Source organism: Strigops habroptila, chromosome 14 (assembly GCF_004027225.2).
Source record: "Strigops habroptila isolate Jane chromosome 14, bStrHab1.2.pri, whole genome shotgun sequence".
Classification (NCBI taxonomy): domain Eukaryota; kingdom Metazoa; phylum Chordata; class Aves; order Psittaciformes; family Psittacidae; genus Strigops; species Strigops habroptila.
Window position 1 is genome coordinate 12,055,499 of NC_044290.2, and position 27,547 is coordinate 12,083,045.

Consider the following 27,547-nt stretch of genomic DNA (forward strand, 5'->3'; position numbering starts at 1 on the left):
GCTTGTTCTTGGATGAACCAGTTTTGAATACTTTATGGAATTACTTTTTTAATATTTAAAATAAAAAATATTTTACATGTGCAGTTCTTGAGATTAAAGTTGTGAGAATAAAGACGCTGTATAATCAAATGGTGGTTTAGTCCTGGGCAACCAACTCTAGGGGCAACGAGTCTGAGCAGGGTCAGACCAGAGAACCTCCAGAGGTCCCTTCCAGCCCCAGTCTGGTTCTGGGAACTGATCTCTGAACATTGCGGCCTCATCTCTGTGTCACACTCACCTTCTGCAGAAACTTCCAAAGCAGAGGGACACTGTCCTTGGCATTCTTTTGCTGGACCACATGGCCCAGGTTCTCCACTGAAATCCTCTTTCGGCAGCTCCACATCTTGGAGTGATGTATGCGACTGTCCCTTGGCAGCTGGGACAGGAAGGTGGCTGGATCACCGTACACGATTTTCACTATTGGATTGGAAGAAATTCTCTCATCCTCTTGTATTTGTCTATTTAATTTCAGAAGTTTTTTATCCAAATCCTGCATTGAAAAAGCCAAACAAACGACGAGATCAGAGCCGGCAGTGTCCTGCCACACCAAACCTCCAGAGTCTATTTCCCCAAGAGCTTGATGACCAATTGATACAAGTATGTCAGAACAGAAGACGAGCTGCCAGGGAACACACGTAAAACATACTGCAAGACAGCTGTTTATAAAGTTATTCTTTGTTCTCCAGTTCCTCCAACTCACAGGGCTTCCATTCTTGAGATGATGTACATGACGGAACAAAAGGCAGACAGGATGCATTTGGGGCAACCGTATGCTGACTTTCAACAACTCTAGTCTCAGATACTCATTTCCACAACGAGAATAAAGTCGGCTGACCCTTACAAATTAAAGCTAACCTGCAGCTGTGTCACAGATGGCTTGACTTTGGGCATAGCTGGGTGAAAAGTATAGCAGAGATTGCAGCAGGTCACATTTCCAGTAAGTGCATTTTGAACCACACAACTACTCAGATTTTTTACAGAAGATTTCTCACCTCCAATTCAGGAACAATAATTGTTTTTGCAACAATTTTTTCCCATGTGTTTCTATCGTTCTTGGTGGAGAGCACATCATCAAACTGAACTGGCCCTGCAACAGGAATATTTAGTCTCTTACATGTGCAACATTTCAGTTGAAAGAAAGCGCATATTCTCTAAGCTTCCAGATGCGACATCCTTGTGAGTTAGCATCATGAACCCACGAGAAATTATGGGGGTCCTAGGAGCTAAGTGACTATCTTGGTCTAACTGGAGAGTGTCATCGAAAACAGCCCATGGTGATCTCAGGTTTTCAGAAGCTTCAGTCCAGTCCTTCCTTTGAAGGATGGGGACAGTTACACCAGTCATTCATAATCTCAGAAAGGTTGAACAAGTTGTCCAAGGTCAGCCCATGATCAATGACAGACCAAGGAACAGAGGTTGGCATACTGATTCATGCTGTCACATGCTAAAAATGTGGCTATTGCATATAAATCCCTCTATGACACAGTGACTCAATGACTGATTTGAGTAGCACCTCTGCTGGTGAGCTGAAAGCTCTGTCAACACATCAGGAGGTTATTTATGCAATAATTCCTTTCCAGAATTATACCCCCAAACCTTGCAAACCCCACATACGTGACTGAAGGAGAAGTGTACAGCCAAAAATTCTTCATTCCCTACACTAAGAAACAAGCCTTAAACTTCTGGATCTTCCTCATCAGCTCAGCTACTGTCTGTTGGCAAAGAAGCTAAATGACTGCTGCCCTTCAAGTGCTGACACAGCTTGCAGATGTGATATGGCAGGTATCCTTACACTGGCCTGGGTGCTGATGGGGGTCCTTGAGAAGGCTGCTGAGGACAAGGTGAAAGATGCTGACAGTCTCATCCACACTCTTCCCCAGGATCTTTGTCAGCTGTGCCAGGTCCTCCTCAATGTGCTGCTGCAGGAAACTCACCGAGTTGTGCACTGGTGGCTTGATAATGTTCTGCAATGACTAAAGAACAAGAAAAGGCAAGAATGAGCATCACCAATAACATCCAGTTCAAGGACAAGCCATGCAGAACTGCAGTGCCACCAGAGTCAACTCTGCCCTATATGATTCCTACCACCTGAATAGAGGCAGGGTGTGTATATGCATTTCCATGCATGCAAGTGCATGAAGGAACCAAAATCCCTCCAGAGCAAGGAGGGAAGTGAATTTGAGTCTTGCATCTTGAAAGACTGCCTCAGTTACTTGGCAATATGATGAAAGGGACCAGCACCATTCAAAGGTTTTATTACATTTCATGTGGCCACTTGGCGCTATAATGGGAAGGTACCTGAGGATCTTTTGTGGCTCCCAGGAACATCGTCAGATGCGTGAGCAAACGTGTCAGAACAAAGACAACTGGGGACATGTCCCGGTCAGACACTCCTGTGGTTTTTCTGTGTTGTACGTCTCCAAGTATGTGGCCAGTCTGAGTTCTGTCTTCGTTACTCCTATTGGAAAGGGTATACATAGGGGTTTTTTTGCCTTGACAAAGCAAACACACGAAATGTCTTTTATACCCAGCAATGTCTTTTTGCCCGGTAACATCTCTGAATGCCACAAAAGCTGCCAGTTGAAAGTGCTACAGGGGAATGAGGACTTGCAGTAAGTTTTGTACAAACAAGCCAATTTATTTAGTTTTGCTGCCTCATTACTCTTCCTTGGACATCTCTTCCTGAAGTTTTACATGAAAGAGGTAACGTCCTGCCCTGCAGGGCAAGATTAGCCAACTCCATGTTGGGCAGATGAGAAACCACTGCTGCTAGAATTAGTAACTTCAACATTCTTACACAAGGGCTGTAAGTGCTAACCTAGAGAATCAAGGAGGAGGGAGCACAAGTCATAGTTATTGGAGCTCTGGAAGGAGTTCCTTATGTCCTGCTGATCCATTTCAGAAAAGGTTGCCCATTACTGTATGCTGGTATAGAACCACAAACTGTATCAGCCTGGGCAAGCAGGGAGATGGAAAACTCTAAACCAGCAGCTTGACAAGATCTTATGTTAAGGCAGTTTCTGCACAGTCAGAGTTATACCAGCACTCCTAACAGCTGAGCTTCTTCCCCCTCAGAAGCCAGCGTCTGAGCTAATGGGGGAATCCCATGTGCCACCTTTCAGAGAGCAGCATGAAGTGGTTGGTGCCTTTTGCCTTGAAAGCATGACAGGCAAGTACTGCATCGCTTAGCACTGAAAAAGGAAAGGCACGAAAAGCATACTGGAATTCCCGGAAGCCCTGCAGCGGTTTGTGCGCTTTGCCTCCAACTCTGGCACCGCAGTCGACACAACGGCTGGTTTCCATGGGGAGCCCACACTGGCAAAAAGCAAAAGAAGAACACTGAATTCCAGGGCAGGACCCCCTCCAGCACGGAAAGAGAATAGATACTGGGCACAGGACCTCTGCCTCTCTTGTTTCCTAGAGTTATGGTATAAGCTGTGTTAGAGCTATTCTAAATTTTACAATGGCAAAATGATCAATACTAGAGAGTTTAGAAAATGAACCACTGTGCAACAGAACATTAAACCCATAAACAAAATAAACTCATTTATTGTTGAAAACGCTGCCTGCTTAAAACCCCCCAGTCCCAAATTCTTACCTCTCCTACAGTGCAGGGGTGGCCATTTGGACATCCTGCCAAGAGAGAGAAACAGGCAGGACAGTATTATAAGACAGACATTTCTAAAGCCCCTGTTACTCCCTTTTGTACTGACCATCATCTTGGAGCAAGAAATATGCTTCAAGATCTAATCAAAAGCACTGGCTGTCCCAAAGCTCAAAGGAGTGATAGGACTCCCACAGGAACCTAAGGAAGTTTTCAGTGCTTCTCTCCTTGAGAAACAAGGAATGGAAGCCTGAAAGATTCTGCTACTGAGTACCAAGTGGGCTGGTAAACATGAATACTCCCACCCCAGATTCCTAGCCTGCAGTAGGGTGCTGCTGTGGAAAGCAGAGAACTGAAAGCTGGCCAGGAAGGTGGCCAAGTGCTTCTCTTCTGCTCACACCACTTTACCCTTGCCAGAAGTAACAGGACAGCTCCTGTGTGCTCTCAAACTTTCTAAACAGCTACAAGCTTGAGGCTAAACAGAAGCTCAGTGCCCTTTGGTTCATTGCCCATATAAACCATAGCTACAAATGGTAATTTACAAAGGATGACTCATGCTGAGGAGTGTGTCTGTCCTCACATTTGGAACAGCTTCATTCAAAACCCAAGGATTATCCTTGAGTTTCCTTCAGAGCCAGTCAGGAGCACTTACTGTACCAGCGCAGAGTGGCCACTCCTTCCCAGGCCCGCGCCTGAGCCATTATATCTTCTGGCATTGTAGGCAGAAAGGAGTGCTAAGGAGGAAAAAGGAAACAAGGAGACAGATGAACATGCAGATCAGTTCTTCCCTGTAGCAGTCACTTACTGGTTCTTCATTCACAATGGGGAACAAGAGACATCCAAGAGCAGAGGTTGTGCAGATGATACACATGCACATTTTCAAGTTCTACCTTTGAAAATCCACTCTTAAGAACTGCCAGTATTTTTCAGATCCGAATGTGCACTTCTCTAGGCATCCTGGATTCCTCTCAGGGTGGCCTGATGTACCTTGCTGTGTACCAGCACATTTCCTTACACCATGGATAGCCAAAAGCAGGGGTGGAGGGATCTACTGCTCTACTCAGCCTAGGGCTCCATGAGCCATTACAGAGCACACAGGTCTCCACAATACAACCCACCAGCTGCCTTCAGACTCACTCACATACCAGCAAAAGTATTTGCCTGATACCGCTCAGGATGCAGAGGTACCTTGAAAAGGTACCACAACCACAGGCTCCGGACTGGTAACTAATCCCAACAACACTGAAACAATCATACATTGGTAATTCACAGCTAAAACAGTAAGTTGGTGCTTTTGATGTTGACAAAGGTTGGTTATAAAGGATCCAGCAGATACATGAAAGAACTAGCAAGGCGCTGAATTGCCATTTGAGTTAAACCTCTACCTGCATGGCGCGCGGGTGGAAGGCCAGATTCCTCAGGGGCCCCAGGACAGGGCTCCTCCCGCAGAGCAGGACCGCTGCAGTGTGAACAGCCATTTCAGTCAGCGCCCCGTGGTGGCTGAAGCTCTGAGGGTTCACGCTCAGAGACGGCAGCGCATTCATCACGAGAGAAGATGCAAAGTCCTGCAGGTCTGCAGAATTCAGGACTCGGGAGTTCCGGATGAAGTCACTCATAGCAGCTGTTTGCTGAGAGCACATATTTAAAAGAATTAAAACCAGCACGATGTTGCTCACCAAACTATCAGCTGCTTCCCAGCTGCATTGCCCCTGCTGCTGCCCATTTCCAGTCTGCTCAGATTAGCACATAGCCACATTTGGGGCAGAAGAACAATAGGCTTTTCTACCAGTTATTCAAGTCTCATTCATCCTTATCAATGAAGCAATGTTTGTCACAAGCTTCCAAAGTGAAGTACCTCACCTGCTGTTTGGGATGAAGACTGGAGTCACTAAGTCCATAGAGGGCAGTGACCTCTCTGAAAATAGCCAGGAGCAGATGGACAGATTGCACAGCCGGGGAGCTGCTGGATGCCTGGGAAAGAAGAACTGATGCAATGGCAGAGAACAGACTATGGCTGTCACAGCTAAAGGGACTCTCCCCACAAATCAAGTGGAATAGCACCGGAATGGCTGTTCAGATTGAAATCTGACAGGAGGGTTTTACATCAGAAACCTCTCAAGTATTTTATTCTTCTAACATCCAGTCAGAATTGCAATCTTAATCAGCAACCTGTACGTGTCTCCCTCCAAATTAAATCAACAAGTGAAAAAATAAATCACAACCAGTGTGTAATAGGTAGTATGGAAACATTCATAGTCCTTTGCTCGCAAACTTCTTTTCATACACAAAATACCTGTTGGAAAAAGGTTACAGTCACAGAGATCAATCACCTGTTTGATTTCTGTATGCCAAGACAAAGCTAGGCAGCTGTGGGCAGGCAGGGAGGGGGCATAAAGCTTCTCTTATTATCTGCCTACTCTCCTGCCAGTTGGCTACAAGGTGCCCATGTTGCTTGCTGTGAAACAACCCTCTGGATAGACCACAAGGGTAGGAAAGCAAGCAATAACCCACAGAAATAACCTCAGAGTTACCTACGCTAGAACACAGGTGAGAAAGCAAAGCAAACGTGCGTGTGTGTCAGCCACCATAAACCAGAGTGACTTGAAAGCAAAAGCAGCCCAGCCACCTCCACTGAAAGAGACACTGCCAACAGGAACACAAAGTCAAACACTGGCCATCCAGATCCCACAACAGGATTGTGGTGAGGAGCATGTGTCCTACCTTCTCTGCCTCTAGAAGCCCCTCAGGCTTACACTCAATCATGGCTTTCCCCACAGCATCCCGCAGGACCCTGTAACTCTCGCCACATGCCAGGTAGCGATCGATGTGATTAGACTGGCTGTTCTGTACCTACAAAGGGAAAAGCCCATGGTGAGCACTGTGGACGTTAACCAGCCATTGGACAAGGCAGAATCTCTTCTTTCTCCCAAGAACTGTGGTGTTTCAGCCTTTGCAAAGAGGCAGCAGGTGTGGCAACCCAAATGCTGCCGTAAGAAACTCCATTCAACAGAGAGTGAGGATAAGTCACTTTCGCTCCCGCTGTGGTGTGTCCCCCAGGAGCCACACGACAGTAGAAACACCCCAAAAGCAGCACAAACTGAAGACCAGGAGATGACCAGAGCCATCTCCAAGGAGACACCTCTTCTTTACCTGCTGCAGAATTTCCACTGGGAACACCCAGTTAAACTGTGCCTCTGTGACAAGCTTCTGAGCAAATTCCATCCCATAGTGACTAGCAATTTTCCGGACGAGGTAAACACGATGCCAGTCATTCTTGGCGAGGCTACAGAAGGCCCTCACGTTTGCCAGGTAACGCTGCTTCTCCTCTACCTGCTCTTGCTCTGTAAAGGGAAAAGAGAAAAAAGAAGAGGCAAAACTACATCCTACCTTGTAAAGCTTCTGTCGGCACAAGCTGTAGCACCAAGTCCATCTTAGTAGTACTACGTACGCAGGAGAACTTGAGAGCCCTCTCTTCCTCCTATGCTTGTCTAGAGTGTTTCCTCAGCTGGATTTTAGTCTTTGACAGAGGGTGACATACTCTGCTTCCATTTCCTTCTCTCAAGGACAATTTTTCCCATTTACTGCTAGTCCATTCTCAGAACTCTTCTATTTTGCTCAGTTACAGCTTTCCATTGTCTCAGCTGCTAAGGTGATGGTGCTCCTTAAGAACAATCTCCTGGGATGCATTTTGCTTGCCTGACACCTTCAATGCAAGGGCTGGACACTGAAGTCCTTGGAACTAGTTATGTTATTGCACTTCGATGCTTCACAAACTGTGTATCCGAGACTCTCCACACACTGTTCTCTCTGGTGAGAAAAATCAGCTCAAAACTTCTGTTACTTATTTTGAACTATCTCCTCATCCTTTTTAGCTGCTGAGAGCTCTCATTCATATAAACCAATAAGCCCTACAGCAGTCATGTATCTGAGCATCAGTTTAGCTTTATTCATGTATTCATTAAAGTTCAGTTGAGTTGGCTCTAAGTAAGATTTCACTGTTAGCATCTGGAGGATAAAATAAATCTTCCAAAGGCACAGCTACTATGTAACTACAGCCCAGGGGTCACCAGCACAGCCTTGCAAGTTCTAGAGCACTTCTAACGCATGGTAAAAGAGAACCAATAATGCCCGACACTCCTAATGAAAAAGAAAAGAAGAAAACTGATGCACTTGTCATTGGCCATGCATCAAAACAAGTTCTGGCACAGCACAGCCAATCTCCCACGGTGACTTTGCTCTGTCTGCAGCATTTCCATTTGATAGCAGAATAATCAGACTTACCTGTGGCCTCGTGCAAGCCAAAGAGCAGCTCTGCAGCCTTGCTCAGGTACAAGCGAACCTTGGCTACTGCCTGCAGATATTCAACAGATGATTCCTGAGAAGTTTCTTGATTGTTCCTTGGGAGGTAGTTCTCTGGAAAGCCTCCATCTCCAGGCAGATAGTTTATATGCTGATATCCAAGGCTGCCCTCAGACTTCTCACACATGGCATCCTAAAGATGGGCCAGAACATTCCATGAGTGGCAGAACCATTTAAATCTGATGTCCTGTGCATTGGTACTTCATGTCTCCAATGCATCCACACTGCAATAAGCACATTAAACTTTCATATCTCACAGCACCCTCCACCCCAATACCATTAGCTCCTCCCTGTGATCTCTCCAGTGCTTATCCTAAGCCTCTGCCACATCAAACACCATGGTCAGCAATGCACCCAGGCTGTCCCATATTTCCTAAGCACATGGAAGAGCAGGAGTTATGAGCATGCTGCCTGGCCACACACATGCTGAAACACACATCACATGTTCCAAGATGCCAAGCTCTACCTGACTTACCCTCAGCAAGAATCCAGATTTTGATCTTATCTACAACGTCACCATCATAATGAAAACTGCAAGAAATGAAACCTCTGCCCTGCTGTCAAGTTTGTTTAAGGTTGTCCCTAGTATTAAAAGTTACGGAAGGGAGGAAAGGGAACAATCCAAACAGCATCATAATCTACAGCTCTGCAAACAAACAGTGTCTGTGAAAATAAGGAAGTGGTCCAGCAGCAGACTACTGCAACTAGAAATCCCCCTGCTCACTGCACTTCTGTGCTGGAGTTTGACTCTTATCAGGCCCCACTCAACACTTAGACACCAGGCCAAGGTGTCCAAGAGAAAGAAGGATTTATGTAATGCTGCAAGCACACAAGCCTTCCCTTGAAAAGCAAGGCTAGTTACTGGAGAGCAGGTGATTTGAAATAAGCTTCCTTTTGGGCTTTCTAGCTGGGCAGCTGGTTGTGTGCACAAGAAACCTGTCTAAAATTGTGGAAGAATTTCTGTTCTTGGCTTTTTTTCCCCCCCCCCGCAACAGTTTCATTCCCAGCTTTTCCCCACCCAGCTCTTACCTCCAAGCAGTTGACAAAAAGCAAGTAGAGTTCTTTTTTATCATTTTTGTCTAGGATCTCATCATGCTCTACCCGGGACAGGTAGTGTTGCACATCATTTTTCACTTCATTGAAGCTACAGGAGAGAGAAACACCCTCTTACCACAACTGCAATACTGCCAGCTACTACTTGTGTTCTAAAGCATGATCAAACTATTAGTTGTGTCCATGTGACAGGTGAGGGTCACTCTGGATCCATCTGGAAGCTGGAAAAGTAATTGTGCCATGTTTTGCCAGATGTCATCCCGCTTCACAGTCTGAGCTAGGCTTTTATCCTCAGCAAGGCTAAATTAGCATTTCGAGGTCATAACTCATCTGATCTATTTTAAGCATCTGATTCAGGAGATAATCACACTTGAGAAATTACTTCCTGTGCACTGACTGCACAGGGAGGCTGGAAGAGCTAGTGTGAATGGAGAGGCCTGTGTGAGCGTACAAAAGATCATTCTTGATTAAATGTCTGTGGGTGAGTATTGCTTTGCTGATCTAGAGCACACCAGTTAGTCAGCTACCTCCACATTACCCAAGCCATCCACGTTCAGCATAGGTTTAGGTAAACCTTGGCACAGACTGGTCAGATACTTCAACACAAGCTACATGCAAGCCAGCCAAGTTGCATGATTAATAGAGGCAAAGGATGAATTTCACCTGTAATGATCCAAATTCAATGAACAGCATGGCAGTAAGGAGAACGGCCAGACTGGTTTGATAAGCCCATGAAAAACAAAGCTGAGCCACTCCCTAGTGTAACACCCATCAACTGTCTGACTGTGCTCACCTGTACTTCAAGAGGAGCTTCAGCATCACTGAGCGGATGATGGGAGTTTCATCCACTTCTTCATTAAAGGGGGACAGAAGTTTTGTGTGGACAGTAGGGTGATCTGTGGAGACAGAAAAGGACACGTTTGACAGGTAAGAGGAAGCAGCAAGAGAACAAGCTCCGTGAGACTGAGCATCAGGATGAAGGGAGCTCACCTGAACCTTCCAAGACACTTCTGTGAACAAACAGCAGATTGAGGAGCTCTTGGATCACCTCTGCCTCAGGGGGTTCATTGTCCTTGAAGCACATGGTCGTGACCACATCGATGAAGAAATTATTGCATCTCTGCCGGAACTGAGCACTTCTTGCTATGGCTTCCCTAGGGGAAGAGTAAAAAGCATTACGACAATGCTCAAATACAGAACCACTTACATAATGGATAAAGCAGAGCAGAAAGGCAAAAGTCACCAAGGTGAGATGCTTTTCCAGCTTTCCAAAAGGCTGGATTTGTGCAGGACTTCAGTAGTGCTGTCTGCAAAGGCTGTCTTTTGAAAGAGTAAACACAGAGCAGAGTTCCCTCCACCCATTCTGCTCATGCTGACAGCTTCAGGGTAGCAAATCAGAATTTGCTCACACCACCAGCCCCACTGCAATGCTTCCACCTTGGAGAGAGTGGAGTACCTGAGCTCGCTGGAGACACTTAAATTGACATCCTCCAGGGCAACTCTGCAGTATGGACAATGCATCTGTGCTGGTACCAGCCACATCCTGATGCACTTCTGGCAGAACACATGGTTGCACGGCAGGCAGACGGGATCCTTCGGCTCTCCAAAGCAGATCGGGCAGGACTTCAGATCGTTCCTGTAATCCAGAAACAGCAATGCACACAATTGCTTCAACATTGTCTTAACAAAAGCCTTTAATAAGATGTTCATCTGCAACTAAACCATGAGGAGGTAATGTAAGACCAGCTGGTTAACTGCTTAGCTTCAGGGTGCAGAATAAATAGGAAGTTATTACTCTTCACTTGGCTTTCATTCCATTGTATGCAGCACTGCTTTACACCCAGAAGTGTGCTGCAACATTGGCCCCTCAACTTGTCTCAACGTCACTACCTGTAAAGCCCGTTGCTGACTTCTTCTTTACATTGGCACAGCACTCTCATCACTGCCACAAAAGTTGGATGGGTCTTCATGTCTGAATCGTGCTGAAAACACTGCATAGGAAAAGGACAAAGCTGAATGAGTCAGCTCTAACACCAGAGACGACAATTCACATGATCAGCAGAAGCAAGCAGGGAAGAGGTGAAATCCCATCTTTGCTTACCTTGGCAAGAAGCAAAGTGTATTTTTTCACTAAATCCTCCAATTCTGGCATCAGAGTGTTTATGCCAAGCAACACGTGTTCCACAAACAGAGACATGGAGAAAACCCGGTTCCAGCAGACTCTGTGGGAAGGAAAATATGATTTCAGAAAGTACAATTATAAGCTACAAGCACGAATGGAAGTGCAGGATCAGGCCAGTCTAATGATTTCCCTGCTTTTCATGCTCACCACTACGGCACTTGTGCACTTCTCATGCAACCTCTTGCTTTGCCCTTTGGTTATCAGCCGTGGCTTTTTGTCAAGGACAAAGCACATAACAGCACCCAACACAGTGAGCTGATGGCACAGGAGCTGGTCCTGTAGTCAGCACTGCAGCAGAACTAGGACCACTGCAAGGACCTTCTCGCAGCTCTAACTTCTGCATCAAGGAAGTACTTAAAAATAATCACAATTAACTAAACTTTCTGAATTCTGGTTAAACTAAACAAAGTCTGTGAGAAACTGGGGGAGGTCTCTGGGCTTGTCTTCCAAGAGACATGAGCATGAAGTGGGAAGACATTGCTGGTTAACAGGAACCTAAGGAGAGCTTTAAATAACCCTTGAACCCAGCAGGAATGCACTGGATGATGATGCCACATTTAGAGGGAGAATCTTCATGAGATGAGGAAAAAAAGATCTGGTTCTTGATGCTTGGTATGTAACTGGGCCTAGTAGAAGCCTGGAAAGGTTTGCAAAGTCTTTGTGTGAGAAAAGCAGCACCAGAGCAGCTTTCAGCCTGTACTAACAGCAAGGCAAAAGATCAAGATTGCGGGCAGATCTGTGCTACATACTTAAGTTCTTTCAGCAGCTGATGGCACTGACTCCCACTCCTCTGTAAAACCTTCTCTTTACACAGAAACTCAATGGGCATACGAAGATTCTTCACTTTCTGCAGCCAGATCTCAGGGGGGTCTGTCTGCACTTGACTCTCCAGCTCTTCAGCACATACCATCGCAGCCAACACATCCAAAACCTAGACAGACATACACACAGGGTGTAAGTATAACACAACAGTGGCATTCCAAAATTACTTATGAACCTTGGGCTCTCAATCTGGCTTGCCATAGCACGTGTTCTACTGAATAACCTTCTACTTGATTATCTTAAGGGCAAACTATTTTAAAACCTGCTACTAACAATGATAACATAGCAGATTATTCCTAAGGATCCTGACTGAGCTTGTGCTCCCCACTTTACTGTTGCTGAAATCAAAAGGAGACTGAACACTAGCTAAAATTCAGTGGATAGAGGTCCCTGCTAGTGCTGAAGATCACAAAATGCCTGACAGTGACTCTACCATCTCTGAATGTGGTCTTCCATATCCTTTCTGGATACCAAGGTAGCCAACCACATGGGGGTGTACAGCCAGGATCCTGGCTAGGTTCTGCAGGCGGCTCTTGAACCGATTGTATCCCAGGTGCACCCAAGGCAAGGATGGCACCGTCTCCGCTCTCCTGGGAGATGCTGCTTTCAGTTCCTCTACACAGGATACGAAGGCAAACCGCAGGCACTGCAAGTTTAGGAAAAAGTGAAAATTAAAAGAGAACTTGTGTCATTCGTTTTGTACTGGAAATCCTGGCAAAGTTCTCTGAAAGAAAGGAATCAGTACTTTACAAAGACAGCCTGAAATGTGACAGTTTTTACAGGTGCTCCCATGGAAGTGCTTGTCAGAGTAAGGTCTCTGCTCTTTCAGCAGCCATTCAGTGTCAAATGCCCCTACTTTGCGGCTACCTTACTATTAGTCTGTCTCAGAGGGGGATTTTGTCCAAGAAGTAAAGATGGACACAGAAGGGCAAGTTCACAGGCATCACACTCTTCTCTCCACCTAAAGGGTTTCCAGCTCTTGTTCAGACACTGACCTGCAGCTCCTCTGCAGAGGACACACCAATGGTCAAGACAATGAAGTCAGTGATATAGCACTGGAAGAGCATCTGCCTTTCTTCCTCGGTCAGAGCAGAGAGAAATTTTCCCAGTGCAGTTTTCTGGAAAATATCCACAAACTTCTCAGCATGGTCTGGAAAATGAGAATGCAGAGGAAAGCTGAATGTTAGGAGGAGGCTGGGTTTGACACAGCTTCTATCCTGAAGAGCCTGACACCTCATTAATCACTGATGCATGCAGCACTCTCCGCATTCAGAGCGCTAACGGGGATTTGAGGCCAGGCCTCCTCAGTGCAGGCACCAGCGTCATATTTATGGAATCTCACCTTGTCATTAACTCTTGGCATTTCCACAAGGGCACAGAATATATGTGAGAAAAGCCAATAGTGAAAAGCACAAAGAAAAACTAGTTGCACAAAGCTCTGCTGGCTCATATGAGCCCAGAGGCATTGAAGGTGACTCCAGGGTCACACGAAGGTAGAAGCATGGTAGTGACAAACCAGAGGCTACCGGGCGGGAGATACTCTGTCACAAGCTCAAGCCAGGATCTCACCTTCAGTGTTTTGGATGTATTGAGCTTCCAACCACATCTCATCCAAGTACTCCTTTATCCTCCAGCTGAAGGGCATCTCATTCCCAGCATCAGCAGACACCACCATGTTGTTCTGCACCAGAATTATCTCTGGCTGCGAGCTAGGAAATTAAAAGGTCATTAATGCGCTGGGCTTTTGCCTGGAAAACACATTCAGACAGCAGAGGCAGGAAGCTGCAGAAAGCAAGAAATTATCCCTAAAAGGGGACAAAGGAAGGGGAAAGAACTGAAGGACTCATTAATACAGCTCATCCTGCCAACTGTGTAGCATTAGGACTTAGCAGGCACTCCCTGGCCAATGGGCCTCCAAGTGGCAGGACATGGGACTCCAGGGGCTGAGTAAGAAGTGTGAGCACGTCCAGAGCTAGAGAGCAAAGCCCAGGAGTACTGGGGACAAGGCAGAAAGAAGAGAGTTCTGAAGTCACCAGGAACTGCCCTTCAGCACAGCACAGGGGAGCACCAGCAGTGGATCTAACACCAGTGCTGGTGTCAGTGCTGCCAGCCAGGCCTCCTGCTGCTCTCTCCAGGGGCTCACCTGTTCTTGCCCACACCAAAAGGGACAGTCAGGAGTCTGGTATCACTGAAGATGAACATCCACAGCTTTGTCACCCACTCAGCAGCCGGCCTGACCAGCAGCTCCAGATTGCCATTCCTGTCTATGACAGCAATCAGGAGAGCCAGGATGGGAGTGATCACGTTCTGGACTCGCTTCCACAAGGTGTGCCTTTGGGGGCAGAAAGAGACCAAGAAACCCACAGGGAAGGTGAGCAATGATATCAGAAAACAGAGAGGTGGTTGTCCTGAAAACCTGCTGGCATTTGCATGTGAGAAAGTCCTAATCCTGCCTTTAAGGGACAAAAATACCGCCACCAAAATACCCTGAGCTTCTCTCACTGGTGGCTGCCCGTAATCCCACTGTTCCACTCAAAGCACTTGTGCATTCCTGTCCCAGTACAGCCCATTCAGCTGTAAGTCACCCTCCCGCAGGAGCCAGGAGAGGACAGAACTGCCTTCAGGGAGTTTCCAGCACAGACTGGAGCCTGACACTGCAGATATTCGGGTTACTCAAAACTGCTGTCTCTGCTGCAGAGTTGCCATTTGCAGATTGTTCTTGGAAGCCCGCAGGTTACAAGATATTGCTATTGTCCTCACCTGAAGGTGCCTGCCTCCTGGAGAGCACTGAGGTTGGAAGCCTCCCGAAGCACCCAGTTTTTGGGGTCAAGGGAATTTTCTTCTTGCTTCTTCAAAAGGTTGGCGAGACGAGCCTTGGTTATCTTCAGGAAAGAGGCTGGAAAACAACAGGGAACTCGCATCTTCTCTTCTACTGAGTCCTCCCAAACCCAAGGACCACACCAAGCACGGCATTTTACAGTTGCTTCAATAATTAGCCAACCAGGAAAAGAAAACAGTCACCAGAGCTGGCACAGCCAGAGAAAACACCACAACCTGAGCTCCAGGAGAAGCCCTACAGCCAAAGGAGGGACAGACTGGAGAAGACACACGCACGCTTGGGAGATTGCCTGGAAGATCCACCTTGTCTACAGTACAGCAAGGACCACTGACCGTTGGGTCCCCAGAGAATTAACTGGCATGTTTTGGTGGTCCCTAGATGGGACACTACCTGCAGCAGCCAGAGAGCACATACCTTTCAAGTGATCCTCTTTGGACAGAAGGCCAAGGAGGATCTTAATTCGCTTTCTGCTTCGACTAAGATCTTCATTTTGGTCCCGTAGCATCCCCACAGCACTTTGTACACAGGTCCTCAGGAGTACAGTGGTGTCCAGGATTTCCCCCTTCCCAGGAACAGTGTGAAATCAAGTTCATTACTCCAGGTTTACCCCCATCCCTCTTAAAACGATCATAGTGCTCTCTAGAAAGGGCCTGTCCCCCTGGCATCCCTTCTCCCAGTTTTCCTCTCATCTCAGGCTGCAAATTTAAGTTCTTCTTTTGCTATCAAGTACATGATGCAACTTCCGTGGCTTTCCAAATTGGCCAATGCAACACAGCACTTGTATTAAGACGCTATGGGGGAAAATTCAGCAGTTTAGAGAAAAAAGTGGAAATGATACATGTGATACAGGAAGATATTTCTTCCCTGGGAGATGCTCAGGCACTAGAGAGGCAGAAGCCCCCCTCGTACTGGGCAGCCCCCAGCATAGCTCCAAATGACACCTCAGAGCACCCACAGCTGGAGTGGCAGCTCAGAATCACAGTTCTCAGCTTCAGGCTGTACAAGGACAACAGAAGCTTTTAAAACTGATTTTTAAAAATTAGTAGTATGAAATGACTGAGGAATATGAGAGTCCTTGCAATGGTTTATTACTTCAGTGATGCTGATTGGGAAGTGAGGAGGGGAATTTGTGGCTGACCATTAACATTCACGATACAAATAATATTCGTGATGGATTTCAAGTGAATGGGGATGCAAAAGGTGTGTTGCACCTATGGATGACAAAGAGCAGAGAGCCATGTTGACAGCTGAGAAGCAAACAAACATATTCTGAACTAACCTCATAGTGCTCTGCTTCTGGCACTGGTGTTTCAACCTCCACCTCACTTTCCTCCTGTTGTTCTCCATTCACAGGCAGAGCTGCAACTAAGATGTAGAGCTTTTATTAGAAAGCAGCAGCACACTCCTGCATCGGCCAGGTAAGTTTATTTAGCAGCACAGGGCAGCAGAACATCTGCAGAGATCCATTATCACCTGCAGGAGCAGCTGAAATCCCCCTCTCCAAGCACAGCTGTAGCTGCTGGGCTGCCAAGTCTCACGCAGCAAGAGCTAGAGGCAATGTGACTCTGAGCTAATGCTCTGAGCTCTACCAGGATCCTGTGAGGCAGTTTGCTATGTTGTACCAAGCGTAAGTTCTGCCAGTGCTGAGTCTGGGACCACATCTCCCCTTCTCCCCACTGGCACATCACCACCATGGCTGGCACAGCCAGCTTGCAGCTCACCTCTGGTTTTACCCGAATCCTCACAGAACATCTGGCTGATGGTGAGGTTCTGCAGGGCTGTCATATCAGAGATCATGTCCTTGGATCTGCGGAGATCGTCAATGTGCACCGACTGCCACAGTCCTAAAGACAGAGATAAAAAGAATCACTTCATGCCTGCAGCATGCTCTTGAAGAAGGGCTTCCCAAAGATTACCTCCCAGTACCTGGGGGCTAGCAGTTCACATTCAGAGTTCATTTGCTCTCAGTTCTTGATGTAGAAAGAGAAAGCAGCAATTCATTTTGAACGTGCTAATGCACACTGCCCTGACTGACAGGGTGTGCATGCTGCTGGGGCTTTGAGGCTTAGAACCCACCATGCACAGCAGGAACCTTGCTGCTGAAAGCAGGACATGTAAGCACACACTCGGGAGCCTCCTGGAGGACAAAATGCCAATGCAGTTTGTATCATGTTCACTTGCTGCTCTCCAGCTGGCTAGGAAGAGGACTCATCTGTGAGTGGGCAAGGCAAGGTGCTCTCAAAGGAGACCAGGACTCCCAGGTACTGATCCCCCAAGGGCAGTGGGTAAGGGAAGCAGCTCTGACAACCCACAGGACACACTGATTCCTGATGTTAAACATTAAAAAGGAAGGTGAACAAGAGATGTTGCTGTGCTAGGTTAGCCTGAAGCCAACTAAGAGGGAGGAGTGACAGATGAGCAGACCTACCTCCATGGAATCCCACGTAGGATGTTCCCCCTTCCACCCGGGAAAGCTTCATAATAAAGTAGACAAAGACAGAGACTTCTCCCAGATCCACCTTGTTGATTTCATTAACAACAGTGTATCTACAACGAAGAGGAAATGCTGTTGACAGGTCCAAGACAGAAAAGTTCACAGCCACAGGGCCGCTTCAGAGGGGATTATCTGGTAATTTGACCCAGTTTAGATTATTTTGACTTGGGTTATGAGTTATTCTTTGAAACACAACTCATGCTTCTAGATCCATCCCACTACAGAACAAACAAAAGGATTCCACATTCCTGATCCTGAAATCCCCAAACAGCACTAAAAATCAATCGTGCTGAGGAGCCACCAAGCAGAAGAGCTGCCTGGGAACCACCTCGCACTTGACTTACCTGGCTGAAGCGATGAGCTGGGCATTTTGAGAGCCATCTTCAAAGTCTGTCTGAATAATAAGGACTTTATTTCCTGTTGCAGCATCAAGGAAATCTCTGAAGAGTGAAAGGGGATTTAGAAGAAGTTACTAAGCATAAAACCAAACCATTACTGTAGAAGGAGTCACTCCACATTAACTGTGGCTGCTGAAGGCAGGAGGAGAGGTTACAACACCCATGCTATGGGGATGGTGTAACTTCAAAAACCCATCTCATATGATAGAGGTATCACCCAGTTTGTCCCAGCCAGTCCTCTGTTCAGCCCAGCACAGCCTCTTGCCCCCCTCTGCTGTATGTGTTACTCCAAATGTTCTACCCATCTTCCACCCAGATAACAGCCTATTTAGAGCAGGATAATGCAAAACCAGACTCACCGGATGCCCTTCAGGAAGGAGTACTCTGTGTCAAACTGCTGCAGAAACAGGATTTGGGGCCTTTGTGCTTTACCCTGCACTTCTCTCTCCAGACAAGCAGCATCAGCACTGGTGAGAAGCCTTGAGAAGGTGGTGACCTGGGAGTGCAAGATGCAGGTTTGTTCTTTGCTCGGGAACACAATAGGAAGGCAGTAGAGACTGACTCATCCATGCTCCCAGATGCTGCAGAGCTGGACTGCACCCAAAAAAACCCCATTTATTTGCCCTGCCAGTAGGCAAAGGGTCAACATAGTCTGTTACAGCAACCCAGGGCTCCCTGAGAGGAGGGTTTTGAGAGGTCTCTGCAGGACACTCACCTCTGTAAAGACCATCTGGTTCTCAGCCCCAGCATGGACGTGAGCTCGGAGGAAGTCTGCAAAGGATGTGTGCTGCTGCTGCTTGAAGTAGGTGTTGGCCAGAGAATCTGCCATGAAGCAGCGCACCGAGCTGCAGAGGCGGATGACGGAGTCCGGGGTGGCGCAGTTCAGCAGTGCCAGCTGGGCTTCTCTCTTCACACAGGACATGAGCTCACTGGGAGGACATGCTGGTTTCAGCCTTTCCGTCACCTGCAGCACCACGGAGGCACAGGTATTGGAGTGATAGCCCACAAACACATCAGAAGGGCTGTATTTCTGCTTGCTTATGAAGTGCTCTTCTATATTGGCTGCAGTGAACTCGTGCACCCACTTCTTCAGCTCTTTTACAGTTTCTCTTTGCCCCTTGTCTAGGACAGTACTGAGATCCAGGTAGTGCTTTTCCAGCCTGTTGATCAGTGGGATGGGAAAGTGCTCATAGACCACATCCTTCTCCTCGATGACTATCAGCCGGAACTTGGGGTGCACTCGGCACTTCACCCGGTGGGTGCCCAGCCCCAGATCAACATACTTCTGGCCAGCCAGGTACACGTAGTACTGATTGAGGGCATCGTAGAGGCTTTCATAGAGGTTTTGCAAGTTGAGGAGCACAACCATTTGGCCAGTTTCCATGCAGACCTTCACCCGGTTGATGTTCCTGCATATCTGGGTATACTCCTGGTCCTTAGGGAAACTGGAGCCAAAGATAATTTCCGGCTGTTGTCGGGCAGTAAAGAAGGCTTGCTGGAGGATCTGCAGCGCTGCGTAGTTCTCGGTCAAAACAAGCAGGTACCTGCTGTCACCATCCTCACCACTGCTGTAAATGTTCTGTCGTACCAGCTCAATTCTACTGATATCATGAGCGTGTATTTCTCCTTTTTCTGGTAACTGTGAAGTGAATATTTCCAAGGCATTGACATCATCTTTGCCACCGAAGTTCCGAAGAACAACTTTGGCTATGTCCTGAAGCGTCGGCTCACTCTTAGAGCTCTTCGCTAAGGCAAAGAACATCTTTATGAGGCTGTAGTAGTCACGCAGACCGAAGAACTCCCTGTCTTGGGCCTTGCAAATATTTTCATATGCATCTGCAAAGTGACAGAAGTACTGTTCGACCTTCTGCAGAGCCCCTCGTGCTGAGCAACAAATCCCCTTGGCGCTCTCTATGAGCTCTTCTCTGCTGGGGTCACCACGTGAGACAAAGATGCCTCGATTCATTTTAGCAGGGTCCAAAGCCCAGTTGGAAATCCCAACGAAACCAACCTTTTTGTGGGGAAGAGGGACATCATCTATGCAGCCATCTTCCAAAAGCGGATGCAAAGTCTTCAGGGGCATTTTGGGAGAGTCTTCAGCCAGCCCAATCTCATCCAAAACCACCACTGAGACATACTCCTCCAAGTTCTTCCCTTCCTGGAATCGAGCACAGTGCTTGAAAGTGCCTATGATTCCCTCTGGGGTGGACAGAGGGCTGCACTGGAAAGACACTAGATGGATCTGCTTCAGGTCCTTGAACAAATCTGAATAGGCTGCCTGGCCCTGCATAGCATCAGCCACAATGGTTTTCGCAAGGGATTTGGAACTCCCAGGCTTCCCAACAAGAAAAAGAGGGATTTTCAACTCAATGCAGATGACCATCATGAAGACATTTTCCTTCAAGGCCAGGTTTCTTGCTATGGTATCTCGGAGGTGCACACCACTCAGGAACAAGTCCTGCATCAGGGAGATTTCTTCCAAAATCTTTTTCTGCGTATCGTAAGGTTTTGGAAGGACCTGGCTGATGGCACTCCTATACGCCTCCTTCTTTTCCAGGGATGCATGATAGCAGACCCCAACTGCCAGCACTAAGGACCAGATAATGTTGTTTCTCTCAACAGTGCTCTTTGGAGACCTCTTCTCAGCAAGATACTTCTCCAGCTCCCTCAGCAGGAGTTTACTGCGCTTGTAAAACCACCTGAACACTTCCATGCAGCGTTCCACATCCCGCAGGCTGACAAAGCTGCACTCGTCGTCCCTCTGCCTCATGTATCGCTGGGAAGTAAAGAGCACCTCTGTAATGAGCTCTGCCTCACTCTGCCCCATGGGGACGTGCTCAGTTACTCTCTGGACAATCTGCTGTATGTACATTTTTTCAGTTAAGCTGTTCAGCTGCCCAAAATCCCACACCAATGGGATCATGCTGGGTGGGAGTGCGTGGACCCGGTACACAAGCTGTCTCAGTGGAATAGAACCGAGCTTATCCTTTGTCTCATCTGCTTTGACACGGTAGCCCAATCCAGCTAATTCCAGGCGCTGAATCATCTCTGGCGTGTGCTTCCGATAAGGGTTACAGGCTGCTATGATCTGCAGGCCAGAGCCAGAGACCAAAGGCTTCCCCTGCACGGTGCGGTCACACAGGACTTCCTTGATGCTGCTTATAGCCTCTGTTGTGTTGGCTTCATCAAAAAAGAGGACTGTGTCCAACCCATGCCGCTCCTTGTTGGTTTTAGCAAGGGCTTCTGCTTCTTTGATCCTGGCATAAATCATCTCTGCAGTAGTACCCCCGTGAACCTTTACAAGCTTCATGTTCTCCACCTCCACACAGCTTCTGCGTAACTTGCACAGGAACTTGATGAGTCTGGTTTTCCCACAGCCTGTTTCTCCCATGATCACCACTGGGATGTTGCATCTGAATCGCATCTCAATAGCCAGGATCTTTAGCACATTGTCTGTTGTGAGTTCGTATGTCTCATCAGGGTCTATCACCCAGGGGATTCCCAAAACCATGCAAAGCCTCTCTAGCTTCTCATGACGAGGCAACTGATCAAACGGAATATTGAAGGGAACTCTCTGGAGTAACAAGCCATTGTACAGCTGTGAAGTCATGACATTTCTCTTGATAACGTTGCCATTCAAAGGATTAATGGCATCAACACCCTGTCTGCCATCAGGCTGGAAGTGGAAACCAATGAATGTCATTGACACACGATCTTCATTGAAAAACAAGTACGGATGAGGCTCAGACTCCCACTTTTTCCGAATGCGGAAAGGAAGAAGATCTTCTTCTGCAACGTTCTCCAGGTTGGAGGATTGCCTTCCTGAACTCTGATCAGAAATGTTTAGGGAGGGTGTTGCAAAATCCCTTGCCATTAAAATCATGAAGCTAACGACAAAGTTTTTGAAACCTTGCAAAGTGTCCTGGACAAAGTCAGGGTTGCAGAAGACAGAAGCTTCACAATCTCTCAATTGGATGTTGAGAAACCAGGTGAAGTTTCGGAGTTCTGACCAGGAGGGATCTGTGATCCCACAGTGCAGGAGGAACTGCTGCAGGCATTCTGCTGGGCTCCCTTCCACAGAGTGTGCTGTGTAACAGAACGTGTCCAGGTTGTGCCCCTGGTCAAATCTTTTCAGATACTGGAAAGGTCTCTGGAAAGCCTCACTGCAAAACTCCTCCTCGTCCATTCCTGGGTCCGAAACATCCCCAGACTGGTTCCCAAGTGTCTCCATTTCCAGTACTTCCTTGGGGGACTTGCATGTTACTTTAGGGAACACATCAAAGAAATTATAATTCTGGCTTGCTGACTTCTGGAAAAAAGGAGAAGAAAATCTGTCATCACAAAGCTGCAGCCTTAAGCATCTTCATTCTGTTTAATCTGTTCCTATCAGTATTCTTGCCTAAAATCACAGACCCACCTGAGTAACAGCAGGTAGCCCACGCAACTGGGACACTTTTTCCCCTGTACATCACTTCTGCTTAAAGTGTACCACAACAATTCACCCTATTCCCTCCTACAGTCTCCTTCCTATAGCACCAGTCCTTTATTACCTCCTGCCCTTTCTCAGTGCTACCTCAAAGGAAAAGAAAACTAAACTCCAGAAACTGTTATTTTCCCTGACACTTCTAACTCTGTTCTTACAGCTGGAACTTACTGTCTGGTTTTAACATCACCTTGTACAACACCAGGAACATCACTTTGTAGTGCAGATATACAGTACCCCCAATACAAACAGGGAATTCCTGTGCTACATTTACAGTTAATCTCTACAGCTCATGTGCAGCTGTGTACAAATACATGCAAAGTGACTGAGAAGTTCAAAGAAATCAACTACTGCTGTGTACATACGTGTCTTGCTGCTTTCTTTGGCACTGGTGATACCTCAAGGATTTCAATGATATACAAATGGCACTTCTGTCGTAGCCACATGTTTCCATTATTATCTGTCAGGTACTGCAAAACCAACAGCTTGAAGAGAAACTCTGGAATTCCACTTTGCACCTGTCACAGAAAGACAACACAAAGGCATTTCCTCTGTATTTACTCAAAACTTCACAGAATCACAGAACAGTTGAGGGTGGAAAGGATCTCTGGAGATCATCTTGTCCAACCCCCTGCTCAAAACAGGTTGCCCAAGACCACGTCCAATCAGGTTTTTAACATCTCCAAGGTTGGAGACTTTACAGCTTCTCTGGGCAACCTGTTCCAGAGTTGAACCACATTGATGGTAAAGACTTCTTCATGTTACTTACACAAGAATTACAAAACACATCCTAGTGAAATGGCTTACTTAAATGAACACTTTAAAGAAACAAATTCTGCAAGGATGCACACAGAACTTGTAGGATAAGTCAGTGTGGGAAGGATGTACTTACTGAAGAGGTGATATCAAAATGGAATATCATGGGCTTTGTCTGGTGTTTTCTCTTCAGAAAAGGCAGAAGAGATTTTAGCACTTTGTCTTCATCCACTTCTGGCTCAATGAGTCTGATGGTTTTCAGAAGTTTTGTACAGTCAGGCTGCTCTTCCTGCAGTCTCTCATGTAGCCTCTTCACATACAGAGACTTCCCTATCATCATCAAAAACACCGCAAGAATTACAGCTGTCAATATTGACTACATCATATAAAGGTCATAACAGAAAGAAGTCAAATGTTTAAGTACCCTATCCTTGAAATCTCTGAACCTTCCCAAAAGACATTCCAGAAAAACAAAGCCTAAATCCAGTTAGAGCAGCTGTAGCCTGGAACCAAAGCCATGGCTGCTGTTGGCTACTGAAGGCTGCCATTACCTACATGGCTTGTTTTGCTCAGGCTACCCAAGAAAGGCTTTACTCTTTATTTGGATTGAATCTGTTCTATTACGCAGTTGTTTTTAAAGCCAAAACTTTGGACAGCCAAAGCACTGCCTGGACTGCCAGCCTCCCCCGGGGACAGAGCAAAGGAACAGGGCAAGAGCACAGCTGACAGCAGCTCTTCCCCAGTATCTTCTCAGTGATCCGCAGCTCAGGAGCTCCGATGTCAGAGATGTATCTTTGTGTTTAATCACCCCTGATGGACGTCTCTCTAGTGACTATACCTAATCACTTTTTAAGCCTGTGTAAAGCTTTGAGTTCCACAATTTAACTAAGCACTGTTTGAAGAACCACCTTCTTCTGTTTGCTTTTCAGCCTGCTGAGTAGTTCTACTTAATGCCCTCTAGCCTTGTGCAGTAAGAGACAGCCAACAATCCTTTCCTATGCAAGAGCAGGCAGGCTTTTACAGTCCTTGTCCCATCTCACATACATCTTCCCACAGGCATATTTTAACCTCAGGAGGTCAGATTAATCTTCCCCAGCATTAGCTCTCTGGTTTGTGTTAATCATGTAAGTCAGTAGCCAGTGACAGGGATCAGATTAGCAAGATGAACCATCTCCAGAGATGCTTATCTCAGGACAAGATGAGCTGTCCTTACAGCTTCCACCTCACTCCACTGACTGTGGTCTGAATCACTCTTTTTCACTAGATGCTATGACTTGGACACAAAATCTGGCAAGGTGAACCCCACTCTGGTTTTCAACACTCAGCAGACCCCACTTCACATGCGACATCTTACCCACACCAGCTCTTTTGGAGGACACAATCCCAACACACATGTTGTCCTTGAACACAGAAGCAGCTGAGACCGAGGGCTGAGCAACTCTGTAGTGGTGCTGAAGGTACTGCTGGATTTCAGGCAGCGGCCTCTGGGGTATCATGTGCACTTTGTACTGGCTGAAGACAGAAGGGATGTAGCTGTGCTCCCTCTCGCAGTTGCACAGAATGATGAGGCGATAGGTGCTGTTGTAGTGCTGCAGGTGCTGGAAGAGCTCCTCTGCTCTGCAGCTCACGTCGTAGCTCAGCTCATCTGCGTACAGCATGGTGTAGATTTTCTCTCCTCTGCTGCAGGGAATGAGACACCTCCTGAGGAAGAGCCCCACTTGCTCAGCAGTGGTCTGAGGAGTGCACAGGAGAACTTCATCAAAGGTGGGAAGGGGCTGGTTGGGGCTGTTCATGTAAATAGCCAGAGCAGATGTGAGCACCTCAGAGCGAGGGCATGTGATGAGGTTGGGCTGACCAACATACAGGAGATCCTGGGGGAAGTCTCTTGTGACCTGCTCTCTCTCCCAGCTGGCCAGGTTCTTGAGCCACCCACCCAACGTGTCGATATCCAGGCAGTTGGGAAGGAAGGAGCCCATGTTGCTCATGTAGCACTCCCAGATGTACTCCAGCTGTGCAGTCAGATCCTTCCCCCCATCCTGCATCACTCGGAAGTCAGAAATAGCCTTCCTTGAGCTGGGAGGCACCTCGTTCCCCAAGGCTCTAAGGACATCCTCCTCAGTGCAGTCATGTTTCAGGAAGGAAAGCATCATGAGGGCATTGTGGCTGAGTGCCCCCTGCCCCAGCTCCGTGCACAAATACACCAGCTGCTCTGCAGTGTAGTAGTTCAGGTAGAAATGCTGCAGTCGTTTCTCATACATGAAGCTCTTCCAACTCTCCAGGAAGCTCTCCATCGTCTTGCAGAGGCCTGGGAGCACAGCTGCCATATCTCCTTGTGCTTCTAGCACTGGGATTGGTCCCAAAGAGAAGTCCATGAGAACACACGATTCTCTTTTGGGTGAGCAATACACATGGGCAAGCCAGGAGCGGAAGATCATGTTCCCAGCTGAGTAAAGGTCTATAAAGGCCTGTGCAAGTCTTTGGACATTGAAAAAGATCTGTGTGAGGACAGAGGAGAGATTAAAAACACACTAAGCTGATTTACCAAGACAACTCCCAGTCATGAAACCACAGAAAGTTTCAATGAAATTAAAGGCTTTGGTCCCAGGCCAGGTATGTCAGGCTTGTACAGTAACAAGACCCTCTAAAAGGCAGTCAGGAATCCCAGCTTGCTACAAAAGCACAGCAACCCTCCCAGCCAGGAGATTTCCCAGAGGATGAGGGTACCAGTCCATCGTCCAGTCTGCAGCTCAGTTTCACCTTAGCAGGGAATCAGAGAAGTAGGAACATCTCTCTGCCTGCTCCCACTCATCCCCGGCAACTCAGCTCTAAATCACAGTCCTAAAAGCCGATATTCATGGCAAAATCCAACCCCAGCCTCAACATTAGCAATCCACTGGGTTTGAGATCTGACCTCAGAGAACTTCTCCACCTCCAAGCCTTGCTCTCCCTTTGCTGACATGAGCATCAGCTTGTTCTGCAGCTCACGGAGCTCTGCCAGGGAGTATGTCCATGACGCCTCATCATCCCCAGAGCTCCCCGGGAGGGTGAAGCGCAGGACACTGTCCAAAGAGACCTGCAGAGAACAAGCCATTAGTGCTGCTGGGCACTGAAGCTCTACCCCCGCGGTTGTGCTGTGCCCAGCAAGGGGAGTGCTTCTGAGGCAGCAGCTCCCAAGAAGAGCTGTGCAAAGCGGGAGAACAGCTACAGCACATCTCCCAACACACCAGCAGTGCTCTCTGCAGGAGGGACAGGCCTCACCTTTTGGCCATCGGCTGGTGCTCTGAGAACATATATTCCTCTGCTGTTGATGGCAGCTGCCAGTGACAGTGACGACAGCTCCACAGACCCATGGCTCTCTTTCACTGTTTTCAACCACTCCAAGTGTTGAGCTGAAGCACGCTGTGGGAAGAGAAGACATGGCACTGCCCTAATCGCTGTCTTGACACTTCTTTCCAGGATTATATCTGTGTTCAGGACAGACAGCTTGGGCTGGCATAATAGCTTCAGGATGGGGAAGGAAGACAGGAATGATTACAGGCCACAGCTCAGCTTTCTGCATGGCTGTTCTTTACCAACACCATGGGAGGCTGAACAAAACCAAGCCCACAGTGCTTCAATGCCTCTTGCTGCAGAACATGCCCTGCTGCAAAGATTAGGACACAGTTCCAGGTACCTGCCTTTCCTCTTTCGCATCATCCCTCAAACTCTGGAAAGAGCAAAGCTACACCATGTCACACATGAAAGCCTCAGCAGTGCTCTGGAGAGATCCATGCTATACTAGTTACAGTCACTGCAGTGGGTTTTTGTGCCACAGAAACAGAAGATATTTTTCTTCCAATAACAAGAGCTGCTGTGATTCCCCACACAAGTGCAATTTGCTCTGTGCAGTCAATCTTCCAGTCACTCTTGGCAGGCAGAAACAGAAGAGGATGCAGAGAAGACCTGCTCCAGCAGAACTCACCAGTTTCTTGGGAAGATTCTCATCACTGTCCAGGGCTCGCCACAACTTCTTCAAGCACTGCATGAAGTCATCAAACCCTGAGTCTTGCCTAAGCTCATAGAGCAGGGAAGAGTAGCCATGCACGGTGTCATGGAAACATGCCACACGGTCCACATCCATGTCGTTCTCCCCAGCAGAGATGGATGCCAAGTCCACAAATACCTTCAGCTCATTTATACCTTAAATGAGAAAAACACATGAACGAACAACCAATGAGGCAGCTTTAATGCAATTCCACATCACCACCTTCTACAGAACATGCAGGAAGAATGCGTTTGACCAGCATCTCCTCTGCAACCTCCCCCTGCCCATCCTGCCAGCAGCTTTACGAGGAGATTCATCTGCATTAGTGACACCTTTGGCCCTGGCTTCTCTCTGCATTGCCAGAAGCCACAGGTTCACAACCAGGATGGATGCAGTGCCAAGGGTGTCTTCTCTGCATTTAAGACAGCTGAGCTGGTGACACACAACTAACCAGACCCCTGCCATCCTGTTAAATGGGTGGTCTCTGTTCTCTC

At 47.4% G+C, this 27,547-nt stretch overlaps 1 protein-coding gene across 7 annotated transcripts in view; it reads right to left on the reverse strand.

Moving 5' to 3' along the window:
* Positions 1-27,547, reverse strand: part of RNF213 (ring finger protein 213) — a 50,023-nt gene that overhangs the window by 4,470 nt on the left and 18,006 nt on the right. For 6 of the 7 annotated variants that reach the window (XM_030505940.1, XM_030505937.1, XM_030505936.1 and 3 more), the window contains 37 exons: positions 26,991-27,208; positions 26,288-26,428; positions 25,941-26,102; positions 24,384-25,524; positions 23,166-23,359; positions 22,639-22,791; positions 18,506-22,099; positions 18,150-18,286; positions 17,737-17,832; positions 17,327-17,445; positions 16,620-16,742; positions 16,178-16,263; positions 15,313-15,460; positions 14,820-14,955; positions 14,203-14,391; positions 13,629-13,768; positions 13,055-13,209; positions 12,493-12,705; positions 11,987-12,168; positions 11,157-11,277; positions 10,946-11,046; positions 10,512-10,691; positions 10,046-10,209; positions 9,849-9,951; positions 9,032-9,146; positions 7,925-8,135; positions 6,794-6,984; positions 6,365-6,493; positions 5,504-5,614; positions 5,029-5,271; positions 4,296-4,377; positions 3,638-3,672; positions 3,260-3,354; positions 2,338-2,497; positions 1,832-2,012; positions 1,032-1,126; positions 278-529 (listed from right to left, as the gene is read on the reverse strand). In XM_030505940.1, the coding sequence (XP_030361800.1) occupies positions 278-529; positions 1,032-1,126; positions 1,832-2,012; positions 2,338-2,497; positions 3,260-3,354; positions 3,638-3,672; positions 4,296-4,377; positions 5,029-5,271; positions 5,504-5,614; positions 6,365-6,493; positions 6,794-6,984; positions 7,925-8,135; positions 9,032-9,146; positions 9,849-9,951; positions 10,046-10,209; positions 10,512-10,691; positions 10,946-11,046; positions 11,157-11,277; positions 11,987-12,168; positions 12,493-12,705; positions 13,055-13,209; positions 13,629-13,768; positions 14,203-14,391; positions 14,820-14,955; positions 15,313-15,460; positions 16,178-16,263; positions 16,620-16,742; positions 17,327-17,445; positions 17,737-17,832; positions 18,150-18,286; positions 18,506-22,099; positions 22,639-22,791; positions 23,166-23,359; positions 24,384-25,524; positions 25,941-26,102; positions 26,288-26,428; positions 26,991-27,208 (9,896 nt within the window). Of the gene's footprint in view, positions 1-277; positions 530-1,031; positions 1,127-1,831; positions 2,013-2,337; positions 2,498-3,259; positions 3,355-3,637; positions 3,673-4,295; positions 4,378-5,028; positions 5,272-5,503; positions 5,615-6,364; positions 6,494-6,793; positions 6,985-7,924; positions 8,136-9,031; positions 9,147-9,848; positions 9,952-10,045; positions 10,210-10,511; positions 10,692-10,945; positions 11,047-11,156; positions 11,278-11,986; positions 12,169-12,492; positions 12,706-13,054; positions 13,210-13,628; positions 13,769-14,202; positions 14,392-14,819; positions 14,956-15,312; positions 15,461-16,177; positions 16,264-16,619; positions 16,743-17,326; positions 17,446-17,736; positions 17,833-18,149; positions 18,287-18,505; positions 22,100-22,638; positions 22,792-23,165; positions 23,360-24,383; positions 25,525-25,940; positions 26,103-26,287; positions 26,429-26,990; positions 27,209-27,547 lie in introns of those variants that run through there. The other variant, XM_030505941.1, reaches the window with a different exon arrangement.